General features: G+C 43.2%; 1 protein-coding gene across 1 annotated transcript in view; it reads left to right on the top strand.

Moving 5' to 3' along the window:
• LOC143803974 (mucin-4-like) overlaps window positions 1-20,108 on the top strand; it is a 284,408-nt gene that overhangs the window by 27,781 nt on the left and 236,519 nt on the right. Inside the window, exons 6-9 of the mRNA XM_077281725.1 lie at window positions 5,939-6,121; window positions 12,970-13,110; window positions 13,191-13,319; window positions 14,237-14,442. Coding sequence (XP_077137840.1) covers window positions 5,939-6,121; window positions 12,970-13,110; window positions 13,191-13,319; window positions 14,237-14,442 — 659 coding nt within the window. The remainder of the gene's footprint in view (window positions 1-5,938; window positions 6,122-12,969; window positions 13,111-13,190; window positions 13,320-14,236; window positions 14,443-20,108) is intronic.

The raw sequence follows: 20,108 nt of genomic DNA, 5'->3' as shown, positions 1-20,108 counted from the left end.
AAGTTGATGCTTCTGAGATTGGTGCAGGGGCTGTTTTGTCACAAAAAAGTTCTGATGGCTCTATGATGAAGCCATGCTCCTTCTTTTCAAGAAAATTTTCGCCTGCTGAGCGGAACTATGATGTTGGTAATCGGGAGTTGTTGGCTATGAAGTGGGCATTTGAGGAGTGGCGACATTGGCTCGAGGGAGCTAGACATCGTGTGGTGGTCTTGACTGATCATAAAAATCTGATTTACCTCGAGTCTGCCAAGCGCCTGAATCCTAGACAGGCTCGTTGGTCGTTGTTTTTCTCCCGTTTTGACTTTGTGGTCTCGTACCTGCCTGGTTCGAAGAACGTGAAGGCTGATGCACTTTCTAGGAGTTTTGTGCCTGACTCTCCGGGAGTCTCGGAGCCGGCTGGTATTCTCAGAGAGGGAGTGATTTTGTCTGCCATTTCCCCAGATTTGCGACGAGTGCTGCAGAAATTTCAGGCTGATAGGCCTGATCATTGCCCACCAGAGAGACTGTTTGTCCCTGACAGATTGACCAGCAGAGTTATTTCTGAGGTTCATTCTTCAGTGTTGGCGGGACATCCTGGGATTGCTGGCCTTCCTTGTCGCGGGATGTGCGTTCTTTTGTGCAGTCCTGTGGGATTTGTGCTCAGGCTAAGCCTTGCTGTTCTCGTGCCAGCGGGTTGCTTTTGCCCTTGCCTATCCCGAAGAGGCCTTGGACGCACATTTCCATGGATTTCATTTCGGATCTTCCGGTATCTCGGAAGATGTCTGTCATCTGGGTGGTGTGCGATCGTTTTTCTAAAATGGTCCATTTGGTGCCCTTGCCTAAGTTGCCTTCCTCCTCTGATTTGGTTCCGCTCTTTTTTCAGAATGTGGTTCGTTTGCATGGTATTCCAGAGAACATTGTGTCTGACAGAGGATCCCAGTTTGTGTCCAGATTTTGGTGGTCCTTTTGTGCTAAGATGGGCATTGATTTGTCTTTTTCGTCGGCCTTCCATCCTCAGACGAATGGCCAAACCGAACGAACTAATCAGACCTTGGAAACTTATCTGAGATGTTTTGTTTCTGCTGATCAGGATGATTGGGTGACTTTTTTCGGGCTAGCTCTGCTACTTTGGTTTCGCCTTTTTTTTGTAATTCTAGTTTTCATCCTCGTTTTTCCTCAGGTCAGGTTGAGCCCTCTGACTGTCCTGGGGTACATTCTGTGGTGGATAGGTTGCAGCAGATTTGGAACCACGTAGTGGACAATTTGACGTTATCTCAAGAGAAGGCTCAGCGCTTTGCTAACCGCCGTCGCTGTGCGGGTCCCCGACTTCGTGTGGGGGATTTGGTGTGGTTGTCTTCTCGTTATGTTCCTATGAAGGTTTCCTCTCCTAAGTTCAAGCCTCGTTTCATCGGTCCTTATAAGATTTTAGTAATCCTCAACCCTGTGTCTTTTCGTTTGGACCTCCCAGCATCGTTTGCCATTCATAATGTGTTCCATAGGTCATTGTTGCGGAGGTATGTTATGCCTGTGGTTCCTTCTGTTGATCCTCCTTCTCCGGTGTTGGTCGAGGGAGAATTGGAGTATGTGGTGGAGAAGATCTTGGATTCTCGTATTTCGAGATGAAAGCTTCAGTACTTAGTTAAATGGAAGGGCTATGGTCAGGAGGATAATTCCTGGGTTGTTGCCTCTGATGTCCATGCGGCCAATTTGGTTCGTGCCTTTCATTTGGCTCGTCCTGATCGGCCTGGGGGCTCTGGTGAGGGTTCGGTGACCCCTCCTCAAGGGGGGGGTACTGTTGTGAATTCCGTTCTCGGGCTCCCTCCTGTGGTCATGTTTCGTGAACTCTGTTTTTGGGCTCCCTCTTGTGGTCAGAAGTGGTACTGTGTGAGTGCTGTCTTTGGGCTCCCTCTGGTGGCTCTTTGTGTTATTCTGCAGGTCTGAGGATGGTTCAGCTGTCTCGTTATCTGTTAGCTGGTTTCCTATTTAGCTCACCTGGACTTTTAGTGGTTGCCTGCTGTCGATGTATTCAGTGCTATTTTGATCTCTCCTGAATTCCTTCGTTATCAGTCTCGCCAAGAGAAGCTAAGTTTCTGTTTGGTTATTTTTTGCTCATCAGTGTTCAATATGTTTCTTGGTTATTTATTTGTCCTTGTCCAGCTTGCTAATATGTGATTTCCTTGCTTGCTGGTAGCTCTAGGGGGCTGAGTTTCTCCCCTCACACCGTTAGTTGGTGTGGGGGTTCTTGAATTCTCAGCGTGGATATTTTGTATAGGATTTTTTACTGACTGCACAGTTCCCTGTCTGTCTTCTGCTATCTAGTATTAGTGGGCCTCATTTGCTGAATCTGTTTTCATTTCTGCGTTTGTCTTTTCCCCTTACCTCAAAGTTATTATTTGTTGGGGGCTTCCTATATCTTTGGGGGTATTTCTCTGAGGCAAGTGAGGTCTTTCTTTCTCTATAGGGGTAGCAAGTTTCTCAGGCTGCGTCGAGACGTCCAGGAATTTAGGCACGTTCACCGGCTACCTTTAGTGTGTTTGGTTAGGATCAGGTTGTGGTCAGTCCAGTTACCACCTCCCTAGAGCTTGTTCTATGTTCAGTAACTTAGCTAGTCCATTCGGTGATCCTCTGCCACTAAAGATCATAACAGTCATGACTGGTACTGTGTGAGTTCTATTCTTGGGCTCCCTCTGGTGGCTTTGAGCTATACGGCTGGTCTCTAGCTGGGCTCAGCTGCCTCGTTTTCTGCTAGTCTGGCTCCTATTTAACTCCACCTGGACCTTTACTTGTTGCCTGCTGTCGTTGTATTCAGTACTGGTTCAGAGCTCTCTTGGACTTCCCTTGTGACCTGTCTCCTTCTGGAGAAGCTAAGTTTGCTACTTCATGTTTGCTCATTATTTCCTTGTAAATGTTTCTCAGCATATGATGAGTTCAGTCCAGCTTGCTTAAATGTGATTTCCTCGCTTGCTGGAAGCTCTGGGGTGCGGAGTTGCGCCCCTCACATCGTGAGTCGGTGTGGGGGTTTTTTGTATTCTCTGCGTGGACAATTTTGATAGTATTTTATACTGACCGCACAGATTCGTTGCTTTCTTCTGTCTATTTAGAGTAGCGGGCCTCATTTGCTAAAACCTGTTTTCACTCCTACGTTTGTGTTTTTCCCTTAACTCACCGTTATTATTTGTGGGGGGCTGTCTATAACTTTGGGGTAATTTCTCTGAGGCAAGTGAGGCTTTGCTTTCTCTCTAGGGTAGCTAGTTTCTCAGGCTGTGAAGAGGCGTCTAGGTTTTCAGGAACGCTCCACGGCTGCCTATAGTGTGGTGTCGATAGGATCAGGCTTGTGGTCAGTATAGTTCCCACATCCCCAGAGCTTGTTTTCATTTTCTGGTTTACCTATCAGGTCAGTTTTGTGATCCTTACCACCAGGATCATAACAGTGGAGGTAGGGCTCACACCTAGTGTGCAGTCAGATGGCTTAGTGGAGGAGGATGTTGAATGCCATGGAGAAGAGCCAGATGTCAAAAGTCTGTATGAGATAACTGAAGTTCTGAGTACTCCTGATGAGAAAATTCAAGACGTGCCTCAAAGTACACAGTGTGACCATGCTGGAGTTCTGCCCATGCAATATACACAGAACAATTTTCTTTGGCAAAACATAGTGCAAGAGAGGCAAAAATGGGTGAGAAAATTGTGGGCATCTGGCCCACCTCCAAAGAACATAAAGGGGCACAAAAAGTCCTCGCCCGTGGAATGGCAAGCTATAGGAGAGGGGTGTAAGGAGGAAGACTGGGTAGCAGGTGCCTGCATCATGCTGAATCCAGAACTGCTGGGGCTGCATCCCATGTTGCACAGAGGAAAGAATAGGGGACAGGACAGGCCCCGTGACCCAGGAAGAGTCACGCCCCGTGACTAAGCCAGGCAGTGAGGAGAAAGCGTGCAAAGAAACAGTCAGTTTCCCGCCAGCAGCGTGAGCAGAAGCAGGCATGCAGCTTGCTCCGCAAAGTGACAGACAGCACGGAGACGTACTATGACGGAGATCTCCTGAGCGCTCAAATGGGACAGTGAGTGAGGACCTGCGCAGTGAGCAGTGACAGGCCGTGAAGCAGAGATAAGGGCCACAGAGCACAAATCCAGGACGGCTGCATGAGAGACTTACTGAGTGATAGACTTTCTGGTATCGGGTGATACACAGAGCAGTGCGTTCCAGGCAGAGCATTGCAGAGCGGGCATCCGGGTGTCGTTTGGGACACAGAGATGCAGAGCCATGCAGAGCAGCCATTCAGGTGATGGCAGCTGCTCAGGGAGACACGTGCCAAGAGGAACCTTGCGGAGAGCTTTACTCTTTTGCACCACAGTTAAATGGACTAAGGGCTCAGCGGGCAAAACCTGTGACCACCTGCTGCCACCAGAAGACGGATCGTTATTATCGGACCCCTTCGGAGCATTCTACACCGGACGTTACTGGCACTACCACCCCTATCGGACCGTGAGCTGTGGAGCCTCCTCTGAGGACATTTCATCGGCCATTGCTCGAACTACAATCCTCACCCGATCATCTGCTGCTGAGGAAACCAAGGACATCATAAGTTTATTAAGTGAACTGCTGCTGCATTGTCATTGTATCCCTTTCCTTCATATTCTATTTAACTGTTTATCTCCCTGTGAGGAGTACTTTCCCTGTTAAATTAATTTGTTAACCCTTGGTCTTCCTTTCTTGCGTCACTGCACCTTGCAACCTGCTTACACATACACCGAAAAACTGTAATTCTGGCTGTTTTATTATTTTTTCTTCTCGTTACGCAGTATAACGTTCAGAATAATCAGAATAATTTATTTTATATTTTGATGGATTGTACATTAACATATGCTGCAATTCCAAATATGCGTATTTATTTTCATTGATTTATTTTTTTTGGGTTAAAAATAATGTTCACATTCATATGCTAGTACATAATTATGAATCACAATTTTTTTCGGGGCTTGAGTGTTTTTATTGTGCCTTTGGTTGATTTTTCTTTTCTTGATTATCTTATGTATTTTACTCCCATCTAACTAAACACGTTATTTATATTATAATGTGTTGTGTTGTCATATCAATGCTATTGATGTTACCTTCTACAGTTCCAATACTATTTGAATGTGCTCATGATTTATTTCTACTGCTATATCAAATGTGTGCCTTATGCAAATTTACCCTAAATACTTGAATGAAGACCAATTAGCCCAACTATGTGTAAATTGGAACCAGAAGGTATTTTAATTCAATAGTATTCCTTTTTTCCTAACACCATGAGTAAGGGCACTCGATGCCAGAAATGCTTTGGTAGTAAGGATTTTTTAATATATTTGTTATACCTGTTTTAAGCATTTTGAAATAAAGCATTGAATACATTTTAATATACATTTGTTGAGCCGGACCATCCTTACGTAAGCTTTGCAAGGCATGAATCTGTGATAAGCTGGCTATTTTACCTTTACAAATCTTATTTGCAGGGGCCACTCATCTTGCGGGCTTTGCTGGCATAAAATTGTTCTCAGCTCCGTGGACATGTATAAATTTAACAAACTTATTTAAGGGTTTGTCTAATCTTTATAAATGGTTAAAATTTCCAAGTGTTCCAAAAGAAGCATCTTTGCAATTTAATTATGAAAAATCCTTCCTTTCTAAAAAATGGAGGGATACTTAATTCTATGGTTGCTTAGGTTACCTGCCTCTGATGGAACATAACAAAGTTGGCCAGTATCCTATGAAGTGAGTACAAGCTTGCAAGACCTTTGCTTTAACGATTGCAATCATTCGTCTAAAAAAGAGTAGTTTACTGGTGATGACATGGAAAGTAATGATTTTTTTTAAATGAGGACCGAGGGCTCAAATTTTAATATGTTTTAAATGTAGACATTCTGTTTGTTGTTAAATTGTTCTAAATCTACTGCTTCTGCATTATTTCCTTTTTTACTTTTGCAGACAGGCGAGGACTCTGGATTTACCAACTGAATAATTCCACAGTGGAGAACAGTCGTATGAAATGTCTCAATTGGTTCAACAATCAACATGAAAATCCGTCACAGTGGAATTCTGGTTTGCTTTCATGCCCCTGTTTATTCCAGCAGGCGCAGGCTGATTCCCGCTACAGACAAACAAAAGCAGGTAAAGACCCTGAGCCTTATTCCTTATAAATGGGGTTCACCTAAAGAGAAATGGGGACATTCACGGTGACTACTGCTAGGCTGCTCTTCTCTATTATACTGTTGTTAGCACATCAACACATTGTTTTCGAGATGAGAATCTAACTCATGATGACAAACATTTTATTTTTCATAAAGTGGCCAATGAGCAGTATGCCATTTTTTTGGATTGTCAGGCGGCACATCCTAATATACCATTGTGTCTCACCTTACTCAGATTTTTGTCTTAAGCCAAAATTGAAACTAAGCTTAGAGAGGATAGAATGGAAAAAGCTTTATAAGGACTCAAAATAAGCTCTCTTTTTTATCTCCGTGGGCTCATAGTTACTGCTGTTTTATGACTATACAAGCTCTGAGTTGTATGGAGCAGAGTCAGTGGGCCAAATTAAGTGTCTACAAGCAACTCATTTCAAATTATATTTTAGTTGACGGAGTGTTTATCGCCCTAAAATCCATTTATTAACACAAATTCTTCACTAAAGAGACAGAAATTATCTACTTAAGAACACTGTTATGATCCTTAGTGGTTGAGAATCACAAATTACTCCAGCAAGGTGACTAAACATAGGACAAGCTCTAGGGAGGTGGAAAACTGGACTGACCGCAAAACTGAACCTATCCAACCACACTAGAGGCAGCCGGTGAACGTGTCTAAAATCCTAGACGTCTCGAGCCAGCCTGAGGAACTAACTACCCCTAGAGAGAAAGAAAGACCTCTCTTGCCTCCAGAGAAATAATCCCCAAAAGATATAGAAGCCCCCAACAGATAATAACGGTGAGGTAAGAGGAAGGCACATACACAGGGGTGAAAGCAGATTCAGCAAAAGAGGCCCACTAATTCTAGATAGCAGAAAATAGAAAAGGGGTCTATGCGGTCAGTAAAAAACCCTTACAAAATATCCACACTGAGATTTCAAGAACCCCCACACCAACTAACGGTGTGAGGGGAGAAACTCAGTCCCCTAGAGCAACCAGCAAGTAAGAAATCACATTTTAACAAGCTGGACAAAAAACATGATGAACGCTGATAATCAGAACAAACAAAAACTTAGCTTGTCTTGGAGAGACTGTGAGCAAGGTAGTCACCAGGAATCTGAAGAGCACTGAATACATTGATAGCAGGCAAGGAACTGAGTATCCAGGTGAGCTAAATAGGAAACCAACCAAGGATAACGAACCAGGTGATGAAGCCAACCTGCAGAAAGACAACACTACACAGTACCGCTTGTGACCACTAGAGGGAGCCCAAAAATAGAGTTCACAACAGTACCCCCCCCCCTTGAGGAGGGGTCACCGAACGCTCATCAAGACCCCCAGGGCGATCAGGACGAGCTGCGTGGAAGGCACGAACCAAATCGGCCGCTTGAACATCAGAGGCGACAACCCAGGAATTATCCTCCTGACCATAGCCCTTCCACTTAACCAGATACTGAAGTCTCCGTCTAGAGATACGAGAATCCAAAATCTTCTCCACCACGTACTCCAATTCGCCCTCGACCAGCACCGGAGCAGGAGGCTCAACAGAAGGAACCACAGGTACCACATACCTCCGCAACAAAGACCTATGGAACACATTATGGTTGGCAAACGATGCCGGGAGATCCAAACGAAAAGACACCGGGTTAAGGATTTCCAAGATCTTATAAGGACCGATGAAGCGAGGCTTAAACTTAGGAGATGAAATCTTCATAGGAACATACCAAGAAGACAGCCACACCAAATCCTCAACACGAAGTCGGGGACCCACTCCGCGGCGGCGGTTGGCAAAGCGCTGAGCCCTCTCCTGTGACAATTTCAGATTGTCCACCACATGGCTCCAAATCTGCTGCAACCTATCCACCACAGAATCCACCCCAGGAAAAACGAGGATGGAAACCAGAATTGCAGAAAAAAGGCGAAACCAAGGTAGCAGAACTAGCCCGATTATTAAGGGCAAACTCGGCCAATGGCAAAAAAGTCACCCAATCATCCTGATCAGCAGAAACAAAACATCTCAAATAAGTCTCCAACGTCTGATTAGTTCGCTCGGTTTGGCCATTAGTCTGAGGATGGAAGGCCGACGAAAAAGACAAATCAATAAACATCTTAGCACAAAAAGTTCGCCAAAACCTGGACACAAACTGGGATCCTCTATCAGACACAATATTTTCAGGAATGTCGTGCATGCGAACCACATTCTGAAAAAATAGAGGAACCAAATCGGAGGAGGAAGGCAGCTTAGGCAAGGGCACCAAATGGACCATCTTGGAAAAACGATCACACACCACCCAGATGACAGACATTTTCTGAGATACTGGCAGATCCGAAATAAAATCCATGGAAATGTGCGTCCAAGGCCTTTTCGGGACAGGCAAAGGCAAAAGCAAACCGCTGGCACGAGAACAGCAAGGCTTAGCCCGAGCACAAATCCCACAAGACTGCACAAAGGAACGCATATCCCGCGACAAGGAAGGCCACCAGAAGGACCTAGCCACCAAATCTCTGGTACCAAAAATCCCAGGATGACCCGCCAACACCGAAGAATGAACCTCGGAAATAACTCTGCTGGTCCATCTATCCGGGACAAACAGTCTCTCTGGTGGACAACGGTCAGGTCTATCCGCCTGAAATTTCTGCAGCACTCGTCGCAAATCTGGAGAAATGGCAGACAAAATCACTCCCTCTCTGAGAATACCAGCCGGCTCAGAAACTCCCAGAGAGTCAGGCACAAAACTCCTAGAAAGTGCATCAGCTTTCACGTTCTTCGAACCAGGCAGGTATGAGACCACGAAGTTGAAACGGGAGAAAAACAACGACCAACGAGCCTGTCTAGGATTCAGGCGCTTGGCAGACTCGAGGTAAATCAGATTTTTGTGATCAGTCAGGACCACCACACGATGTTTAGCTCCTTCGAGCCAATGTCGCCACTCCTCAAATGCCCACTTCATAGCCAACAATTCCCGATTACCAACATCATAATTTCGCTCGGCAGGCGAAAACTTTCTTGAAAAGAAAGCACACGGCTTCATCACAGAGCCCTCAGAGCTTCTCTGCGACAAAACAGCCCCTGCTCCAATCTCGGAAGCATCAACCTCGACCTGGAAGGGGAGAGAGACATCTGGCTGACATAAGACTGGAGCTGAAGAAAACCGGTGCTTAAGCTCCCGAAAGGTCTCCACGGCCGCAGGAGACCAATTAGTCACATCAGAGCCCTTCTTGGTCAAATCCGTCAAAGGTTTAACCACACCAGAAAAATTAGCGATGAAACGACGGTAAAAATTAGCAAAACCCAAGAACTTCTGAAGACTCTTAACAGACGTGGGCTGAGTCCAGTCATGAATAGCCTGGACCTTGACTGGGTCCATCTCCACAGTAGAAGGAGAAAAAACAAAACCCAAAAAGGAGACCTTCTGTACTCCGAAGAGGCATTTTGAGCCCTTCACAAATAAAGCATTTGCACGCAGGACCTGAAACACCATCCTGATCTGCTTCACATGGGACTCCCAATCATCAGAAAAAACCAAAATGTCATCCAGATAAACAATCATAAATTTATCCAGATATTCTCGGAAAATGTCATGCCTGAAGGACTGAAACACAGAAGGAGCATTAGAGAGTCCAAAAGGCATCACCAAGTACTCAAAATGGCCTTCGGGCGTATTAAATGCTGTTTTCAATTCATCTCCCTGCTTAATGCGCACAAGATTATACGCACCACGGAGATCTATCTTGGTGAACCAACTAGCACCCTTAATCCGAGCAAACAAATCAGACAATAGTGGCAAAGGATACTGAAATTTGACTGTGATTTTATTCAGAAGGCGATAATCTATACACGGTCTCAAAGAACTGTCCTTCTTGGCCACAAAAAAGAATCCTGCACCAAGAGGGGAAGAGGATGGGCGAATATGTCCCTTCTCCAAAGACTCCTTTATATAACTCCGCATCGTGGCATGCTCTGGTATAGACAAATTAAAAAGTCGTCCCTTAGGTAATTTACTACCAGGAATTAAATTTATAGCACAGTCACAATCCCTATTAGGGGGCAGGACACTGGACCTGGGCTCATCAAATACATCCTGGTAGTCAGACAAAAACTCAGGGACCACAGAAGGAGTGGAAGAAGCAATAGACACTAATGGAGTATCGCCATGAATTCCCTGACAACCCCAACTAGACACAGACATAGCTTTCCAATCTAAAACTGGATTATGAGCCTGCAGCCATGGCAGACCCAAAACGACAACATCATGTAAATTATGCAGAACAAGAAAGCGAATCACCTCCTGATGAACGGGAGTCATGCACATGGTCATTTGCGTCCAATACTGAGGTTTATTCTCAGCCAATGGCGTAGCATCAATTCCCCTCAGAGGAATAGGAAATTCCAAAGGCTCCAGGACAAAACCACAGCGCCTGGCAAATGACAAATCCATCAGATTCAGGGCAGCACCCGAATCCACAAAGGCCATAACCGAGTAGGACGACAAAGAACAAATCAAAGTAACAGACAAAATAAATTTAGGCTGTATAGTACCAATGGTGACAGGTTTAGCAACCTTTTTTAAGCGTTTAGAGCATGCTGAGATAACATGAGCAGAATCACCACAGTAAAAGCACAACCCATTTTGACGTCTATGACTTTGTCGCTCAATTCTGGTCAGGGTTCGATCACATTGCATAGACTCAGGTCCCTGTTCAGAAAATACCGCCAAAGGATGAGCAGATTTGCGCTCCCGCAAACGCCGATCAACCTGAATGGCTAAAGCCATAGAATCACTCAGACTTGTAGGGGTGGGGAACCCCACCATAACATCCTTAATGGCTTCAGAAAGACCTTCTCTGAAATTTGCAGCCAGGGCACACTCATTCCATTGAGTAAGCACTGACCATTTCCGAAATTTCTGACAATACACCTCTGCTTCATCCTGCCCTTGAGAGAGGGCCAGCAACGCTTTTTCTGCCTGATTCTCAAGATTAGGCTCCTCATAAAGCAATCCAAGCGCCAGAAAAAACGCATCCACATTAAGCAATGCAGGATCTCCTGGCGCCAGAGAGAAAGCCCAATCCTGCGGGTCGCCACGCAACAAGGAGATAACAATTTTTACTTGCTGAGCGGAATCACCAGAGGAACGAGGTCTCAGAGATAGAAATAACTTACAATTATTCTTAAAATTCTGAAACCTAGATCTATCTCCAGAAAACAACTCAGGAATGGGTATCTTCGGTTCTGACATAGGGCTATGAATAACAAAATCCTGAATACTTTGCACCCGTGCAGCAAGATGATCCACACTAGAAGTCAGAGTCTGAACATCCATGTCTGCAGCTGAGCTCAAAACCACTCAGAGTTCAAGGGGATGAAAGAAGCTAGACAGACTGCAGCACAAAAAAAAAAAATGTACTCAGGTCTTCTTTTAATCCCACTTCTGCGATGCAAAAAACACTTTTTGGCCTGCTATACTGTTATGATCCTTAGTGGTTGAGAATCACACATTACTCCAGCAAGGTGACTAAACATAGGACAAGCTCTAGGGAGGTGGAAAACTGGACTGACCGCAAAACTGAACCTATCCAACCACACTAGAGGCAGCCGGTGAATGTGTCTAAAATCCTAGACGTCTCGAGCCAGCCTGAGGAACTAACTACCCCTAGAGAGAAAGAAAGACCTCTCTTGCCTCCAGAGAAATAATCCCCAAAAGATATAGAAGCCCCCAACAGATAATAACGGTGAGGTAAGAGGAAGGCACATACACAGGGGTGAAAGCAGATTCAGCAAAAGAGGCCCACTAATTCTAGATAGCAAAAAATAGAAAAGGGGTCTATGCGGTCAGTAAAAAACCCTTACAAAATATCCACACTGAGATTTCAAGAACCCCCACACCAACTAACGGTGTGAGGGGAGAAACTCAGTCCCCTAGAGCAACCAGCAAGTAAGAAATCACATTTTAACAAGCTGGACAAAAAACATGATGAACGCTGATAATCAGAAACAGAACAAACAAAAACTTAGCTTGTCTTGGAGAGACTGTGAGCAAGGTAGTCACCAGGAATCTGAAGAGCACTGAATACATTGATAGCAGGCAAGGAACTGAGTATCCAGGTGAGCTAAATAGGAAACCAACCAAGGATAACGAACCAGGTGATGAAGCCAACCTGCAGAAAGACAACACTACACAGTACCGCTTGTGACCACTAGAGGGAGCCCAAAAATAGAGTTCACAACAGAACACTTCAACTATGGATAACAGTAGAAATCTCAAACTTTTCTGTAGATTTCTACTGCAGCTTATTTTCAAAATACACAATGGATTTAACTCAAGAAAGTCTTGTAATAAAGCTTCATTTATTCTGCAATCTATTTGTATTTGCAATAATATCTTATGCATATCTTTTACTTGCAACCCATGCAAGGAACACTTGAGTCTAATCTTCCTCAAATTTTTGCATTAAGTCGAATCTGAGCAGACAGGGAAATAATGAGTAAAAATTAGTGGCATTGCTAATCAAAAATTAACTGTTTTGTATTAATTTTATTATATATTATTCTTTGATATTCTTTTTGTAATTCATCTTCTCATTATCAGTATTATTGTAATATACAGTATGTGGCGATGTTCATCTGTTGTGGATTTCCCAAAATCTTCATTATTGCCACAAATTATGCACTAAAGAGTCAAAAATTAGGTAAATTGATCTTTAGAGGACCAAAGGCACGTACCAAACCACAGCAGTAATCATCTGCAGATTTCTGTGGCAGCTTATTATTATTTCTATTTGCAGTCTATTTGTATTTTGCAATGATTTCTTATATATCTCTTTTACTTTTAGGCGAGTCAGACTACATCAAACTTTTCCGCAGCACGTCTCCTAACTGGCACAATGCAGGTGTGAGATGTGTATACTACCGCAGGAATCAGTTCTTGGAGGGTTTCCAGGAACGGACATGGACTTTTAATTCATCGAGCAATAGTGAGTGAGAAGATTTATTATAAATCAACAACATTACTTGTAAGAAAAATGCAATAAAATGAATATGTTTTATCTCCTAGATGTACAAGATGTAGAGCTTCAGGCATACGACTGGTGCTGCAATGATGTAGAGGATCATCAGTTCTGCACTATGTACAAGCAGAAAAGACCACCAATTAACTGTCTAGACTACAGGCCACCAAGGCCAGGTAAGAGATAAACCATAACGTTACATAAGATAATGTATAATTTACATGCTGGTCATCTATGATAAAAGCAATTATGAAATAATAATAGATAAGGATTAATTTCTTAATATACTTGCCTACTCTTTTTAATTGCTCACTTTTATCTCACTGTAGGCCAGGTTCACATAATCTTATAAAAAATTTTTAGAGTTTCATGCAGAAAACTCGGATGATATTTTTTCTCACTTGTGATTTGTGTGCAATCTATAAGCAATCCATTTTTTTACAGCAGCAGGCATTAATAACTTACAAGACCATTTATAGTTTCCAATGTATCCATAAAAATCGGATGCTATATGTGTACGTTATTTGGGGAGGGCACATACAGACTTGAATGGGTGAGTCTCACCCGATTTACAAAAGCCACTCGAGCATGCTACGATTTTTTTAACACAGAGATATGGTTGTGTGAACGAGCCCTTAGTCTGATTGTTTCCTCATCTTCTAGATATTTCTGAGTACTTTCCCACATAATATCACTCATATAAACCACATGGATGGAGTTGGTCATGCGGTCACAGACTACTCTAATGATGTCACCATAGATGTCATGTTTTTGGCCTGTGGTTGGATAGCTCACTATCATAAAAAACAACACATGGGTGTATTATGAAGCAGGGAACCTAAACAGTGGCAGTGAGGGAATGGAGACGAATTGTAAAAAAATATATATGTGTTATTTTACAATTTGGGGCAATTTTACTTTTTTTAAAATCATTGTAAAAACAAACTTCTTATTGACTAGCCAGCTTAGAAAGTACATACCGTACATTTTATTATAAAGGACTTTATAAAGAATTCTGTAAAAACTATGGTAGCTTTCATCAGCAATAAATACATTCGTGAAGTCTAAACAACTTATTAATTCTTTGCTACAGGGGGGATGTTTGGAGATCCTCATATTACAACTCTAGATGGGTTAACCTACACATTCAATGGACTTGGAGATTTTCTTCTTCTTAATGCATCGGACTCAGAAATTTCTGTAGTTCTACAAGGTCGTACAGTGCAGACTGAACCAGCGAAAGCCACCAACTTCGAGGCCTTTGCAGTGCAATACACATCAAGCAATGCTAGTGTTAAAGTGAGTATCAGTGTAATTATTGGGACAAATAGTAGGTAAAATTCTATACTGAGTCATTTAACAGTCCCTGTAACGTCAGTCTACAGATTGGGCCAAATTCATCATTGCATTTCCATCCGTATTTTGGCATAAATACATTTTATTTAGTGACTTACAGTACTAACGTGTTACAAATATATCAATCGATTTGCAACAATTTTTGGCTTTGCACAAAATTTAGGAATTTCTTGCACAATTAAGATGAAATTAGTGCAAAAATATTGGTGAAAACCACAAGATTATTCTCTGCAAATTCGATTTGCAGAGAAGTTCTCTGAGAATATAATGTATTTTATTATACTCTGGGGGCTCTCCCATCCCCAGAGCATAATAAACATAATCTGGAACAAAAATTAAAAAAATTACCTCACTGCTGTTTGGTCCTAATTGCATCTTTGAATCAGCGTAGGCAGTGGTGAAATCCCACAGCATTGGTTGGTTGGCCCAGGCTGCTGGGTTTGCTAGGAGGGTTTCCACATGCACCCACGAAGGTTGTGGCATATGCAGTGACATCATACATCCTGGCGTGGTCTATGATCTATTCTAGTGCAAGCACAGAAAGCTCCGAGACCTAGCAAACCAAGAAGCCTCAGCCTAGCGATTGAGGTCCTGGGATTTTACCAAAGCTGATGCCAATCCGAAGATGCGTCAAGGAATGTTCATGTGGCGGTGTGGAGCACGAAGGCAGGAGAAATGAGTATAAGATTTTTTTCTTTACATCTTGATGGCCTTTTTCAGCTCAGAAAAATGGCGGCCAATAGACATAATTTTGCTGAGTTCATGAGGAAGCAAATCACAAAAATCTAAATTTTGACAAATGCAGTTTTTGTAATATTCGAATAGAATTCAATTCCATGTGAATTTATCAGCTCATCTCTCACTTAAACTATTGCCCACACCTATTGTTGGTTGCATCATATACATTTCACATACAGTGCCATGTAAAAGTTTGGGCACCCCTGGTCTAAATGACTATTATTATGAACAGTTAACCCCTTCACCCCAAAGCCTGTTTTCAACCTCCTGACCAGTCCATTTTTTTCAACTCTGACCACTGTCCCATTATGAGGTAATAACTCTGGAATGTTTTAACTGATCCCGGTGATCCTGAGAATCTTTTCTCGTGACATATTGTACTTTATGATACTGGTAAAATTTCTTCGATATGACTTACGTTTATTTGTGAAAAAACTGGAAATTTGGCGAAAATTTTGAAAATTTAGCAATTTTTGAACTTTTAATTATTATGCCCTTAAATCAGAGAGATATGTCACAAAAATTAGTTCATAAATAACATTTTCCACATGTCTACTATACATCAGCACAACTTTGGAACCAAAATTTTTTTTTTGTTACGAAGTTATAAGCGTTAAAAGTTGACCAGCGATTTTCATTTTTACAATAAAATTTACAAAACCTTTTTTTTAGGGATCACCTCACTTTGAGGGGTCTATATGACAGAAAATACTCAAAAGTGACACCAATCTAAAAACTGCACCTCTCAAGGTAAAAAAAAAATAGTTCCTGCTCTTCTTCATAAAATACTTGACTTTATTTCATGCGTTTAAAATACAAGCTTTGATAAAGGTCATGGCAGCGATGGAAACAATTTTTCCTTTACTATTGGATCGTCTCATCAGGACCGGGGTTCCGTGCACCTTCTGAAGATCGGTGAACTGGCTTTTTCTTTCCTTTTTTCTTGTGACCTCTCAAGGTACTCAAAACCACGTTCAAGAAGTTTAATAACCCTTCGGGTGCTTCACAGTAGCTGAAGCAACGTGGAAGGAAGAAATGAACATTTAACTTTTTAATGAAAAAATGCACACGGCACTCAAGGTTCCTGTATGGTGCTCAAGTCGGGTTTCCAGCCCCTCAATCCAATATTCAAAAAACACTTGGCACTCAAAAAAATTTTTTGCAAGTTGATTATTCCATTTATGTGTGCATCCAGTTAGAAAATAAACGTTTTCGGTCCATACATCAGACCTTCATCAGAAATTATCAGACCTTCATCAGGTATAAGACCGCGGTCCCGGGATTTTCAGTCTTCACGCCACACAGCTGGCGTTTCAAGCGCTAATCTGAGCGGCGGATCGGCGCCTTCACTCAGCATATACCTCTTCAGGCACATAGAGGCTGCCTGCCTCTCTGCCTTTGTACCGGATCACCCAGCTTTTGGCCTGTGTAGGCCTTGTTATACCCATCTACATAAATTTTCCAGTTTGATATAAAAGGAATTTCTGATGAAGGTCTGATGTATGGACCGAAAACGTTTATTTTCTAACTGGATGCACAAATAAATGGAATAATCAACTTGCAAAAAATTTTTTTGAGTGCCAAGTGTTTTTTGAATATTGCATTTAACTTTTTAGTCACAAAAATGATCTTTCAGCAACTAAAGTTGTTGAGCAATTTCTCCTGAGTGCGCCAATACCCCATATGTGGGGGAAAACCACTGTTTGGGCACACGGCAGGGCTCGGAAGGGGAGGAGCACCTTTTGACTTTTTGAATGCAAAATTGGCTGGAATTAAGGGCGGATGCCATGCCGCGTTTGAAGAGCCCCTGATGTGCCTAAACATTGAAAAACCTCCACAAATGACCCCATTTTGGAGAGTAGACCCTTTATGGAACTTATGTAGCAGTGTGTTGAGCACTTTGATCCCCCAGGTGCTTCACAGAAGTTTATAACGTAGAGCCGTGAAAATATAAAATCAAATTTTTTCCACAAAAATGATGTTTTAGCAACGATTTTTTTATTTTCACAAGGGTAAAAGGAGAAAATAGTCCACTAAGGTTGTTGAGCAACTTCTCCTGAGTACACCGCAACTCCATCTGTGGGGGAAAAATACTGTTTGGGCATACGGCAGGGCTCGGAAGGGAAGGACCACCTTTTGGCTTTTTGAAAGCAAAATTGGCTGGAATTGAGAGCGGACTCCATGTCGTATTTGAAGAGCCCCTGATGTGCCTAAACACTGGAAAACCCCCACAAGTGACCCCATTTTGGAAACTAGACCCTTTATGGAACTTATTTTGCTGTGTGGTGAGCACTTTGAACCCCCAGATGCTTCACAGAAGTTAATATCGTAGAGCCGTAAAAATAAAAAAAATCACATTTTTTTCACACAAATTACCGTATATACTCGAGTATAAGCCGACCCGAGTATAAGCCGACCCCCCTAATTTTGCCACAAAAAACTGGGAAAACTTATTGACTCGAGTATAAGCCTAGGGTGGAAAATGCAGCAGCTACCGGTGAATTTCAAAATTAAAAATAGATGCTCCATACCGTTCATTATGGCCCCATAGATGCTCGACATAAAGCTGTGCCACATATAATGCTCTGCACCGTTCATTATGGCCCCATAGATGCTCCACATAAAGCTGTGCCATATATAATGCTCTGCACAGTTCATTATGGCTCCATAGATGCTCCATAGAAAGCTGTGCCACTGCCATATACAATGCTCTGCACCTTTGATTATGGCCCCATAGATAGCTGTGCCATATATAATGCTCTGCACCTTTGATTATGGCCCCATAGATAGCTGTGCCATATATAATGCTCTGCACCTTTGATTATGGCCCCATAGATAGCTGTGCCATATATAATGCTCTGCACCTTTGATTATGGCCCCATAGATAGCTGTGCCATATATAATGCTCTGCACCTTTGATTATGGCCCCATAGATAGCTGTGCCATATATAATGCTCTGCACCTTTGATTATGGCCACATAGATAGCTGTGCCATATATAATGCTCTGCACCTTTGACCTTTGATTATGGCCCCATAGATGCTCCACATAAAGCTGTGCCTTATATATAGTGCTCTGCACCGTTGCCCCATAGATGCTCCACATAAAGCTGTGCCTTATATATAGTGCTCTGCACCGTTGCCCCATAGATGCTCCACATAAAGCTGTGCCTTATATATAGTGCTCTGCACCGTTGCCCCATAGATGCTCCACATAAAGCTGTGCCTTATATATAGTGCTCTGCACCGTTGCCCCATAGATGCTCCACATAAAGCTGTGCCTTATATATAGTGCTCTGCACCGTTGCCCCATAGATACTCCACATAAATCTGTGCCATTGCTGCTGCTGCTGCAATAAAAAAAACAAAACACATACTCACCTCTCTTGCTTGCAGCTCCTCAGCGTCCCGTCCCGGCGTCTCTCCGCACTGACTGATCAGGCAGAGGGCGGCGCGCACACTATATGCGTCATCGCGCCCTCTGACCTGCACAGTCAGAACAAGAGGACGCGAAGACTGAGCGGCGCTCGGCGGGTGGAACGAGGGAAGGTAAATATGTAATACTTACCTGCTCCCGGCGTCCCGCTCCTTCCCCCGGACAGCTGGTCTTCGGTGCCGCAGCTCTTCCCCTGTTCAGCGGTCACCGGCACCGCTGATTAGAGAAATTAATTATGCGGCTCCGCCCCTATGGGAGGTGGAGCAGCCTATTCATTTCTCTAATGAGCGGTCCCATGTGACCGCTGAACAGGGGAAGAGCTGCAGCACCGAAGACCGTGGGACGGGCAGGGGGAGCGCCAGGAGCCCCGGAAGCAGGTAAGTATGCCTCAGCACCCTCTCCCCCTCACCCGCCGACCGTGACTCGAGTATAAGCCGAGAGGGCACTTTCAGCCCAAAAATTTGGGCTGAAAATCTCGGCTTATACTCGAGTATATACGGTATATCTTTTAGCAATGATTTTTAAATTTTCTCAAATATAAAAGGAGAAAATAGTCTGCTAAGGTTGTTGAGCAATTTCTCCTGAGTACGCTGACACTCCATCTGTGGGGGAAAAACACTGTTTGGGCGTACGGCAGGGCTCGGAAGGAAAGGAGCACTTTTTGGCTTTTTGAAAGCAAAATTGGCTGGAATTGAGAGCGGACGCCATGTCGTATTTGAAGAGCCCCTGATGTGCATAAACATTGGAAAACCCCTGCAAGTGACCCCATTTTGGAAACTAGACCCTTGATGGAACTTATTTTGCTGTGTGGTGAGCACTTTGAACCCCCATATGCTTCACAGAAGTTTATAACGTAGAGCCGTAACAATAAAAAAATCACATTTTTTCCACACAAATTATATCTTTTAGCAATGATTTTTACATTTTCACAAATGTAAAAGGAGAAAATAGTCTGCTAAAGTTATTAAGCAATTTCTCCTGAGTACGCCGATACCTCATACAGTATGTAGGGGAAAACCACTGTTTGGGGGCTCGGAAGGGAAGGAGCACCTTTTGACTTTTTGAACGCAAAATTGGCTAGAATTTAGAGCGGACGCCATGTCGCGTTTGAAGAGCCCCTGATGTGCCTAAACATTGGAAAACCCCCATAAGTGACCCCATTTTGGAAACTAGACCCTTTATGGAATGTATGGAGCTGTGTGTTGAGCACTTTGAACCCCCAGGTGCTTCACAGAAGTTTATAATGTAGAGTTATGAAAATAAAAAATCAAATTTTTTCCACAAAAATGATCTTTTAGCAACTAAAATTGTTGAGCAATTTCTCCTGAGTGTGCTGATACCCCATATGTGGGGGAAAACCACTGTTTGGACACACGGCAGGGCTCGGAAGGGAAGGAGTGATGTTTTGGATTGCAGACTTTGATGGAATGGTCTGCG

Source organism: Ranitomeya variabilis, chromosome 2 (genome assembly GCF_051348905.1).
Source record: "Ranitomeya variabilis isolate aRanVar5 chromosome 2, aRanVar5.hap1, whole genome shotgun sequence".
Lineage (NCBI taxonomy): Eukaryota > Metazoa > Chordata > Amphibia > Anura > Dendrobatidae > Ranitomeya > Ranitomeya variabilis.
The sequence above is the reverse complement of the archived record's forward strand: the minus strand, read 5'-3'. Positions and strand labels throughout refer to the sequence as shown.